The sequence below is a fragment of the Myotis brandtii genome, unplaced genomic scaffold (genome assembly GCF_000412655.1).
Source record: "Myotis brandtii unplaced genomic scaffold, ASM41265v1 scaffold1408, whole genome shotgun sequence".
In the NCBI taxonomy this organism is placed as follows: Eukaryota; Metazoa; Chordata; class Mammalia; order Chiroptera; family Vespertilionidae; genus Myotis; species Myotis brandtii.
The window spans coordinates 457,760-458,077 of NW_005355029.1; the positions used below are offsets into that span (position 1 = coordinate 457,760).

Below are 318 nucleotides of genomic sequence, written 5' to 3' on the forward strand. Positions count from 1 at the left end.
TACATGTGCAGCAGGAGCCAGGTCTGCCGCGTCTTCTGGAACCGCCAGCTCTGGCGCTTCTGGGCCCAGCTGGAGAGGAGAACACGGGGTCTCAGCACCAGGCAGAGGCCTGGGGGTCTGTCTGCTCCACTGGCCTGGTGGCCTCTGCTTGGCCGGGGCAGTGTCCAGGCTCCCAGTGTCCAGGGGGGCTCTGGGGCCCCCCCCAGCCCGAGGGCACAGACATGGAGCGAGACCTGGGGTGAGACAGGGGTGCACCGGGTCCACCTGCCATTCCTCTGGGGGGTGCGGGGGCCCCGCCGGCCGCCCACCTGCAGGTGA

General features: G+C 70.4%; 1 protein-coding gene across 1 annotated transcript in view; it reads right to left on the minus strand.

The window, feature by feature from the left end:
• LOC106725180 (chromosome unknown open reading frame, human C7orf50) overlaps positions 1-318 on the minus strand; it is an 11,612-nt gene that overhangs the window by 1,518 nt on the left and 9,776 nt on the right. Inside the window, exon 3 of the mRNA XM_014535271.1 lies at positions 4-69. Coding sequence (XP_014390757.1) covers positions 4-69 — 66 coding nt within the window. The remainder of the gene's footprint in view (positions 1-3; positions 70-318) is intronic.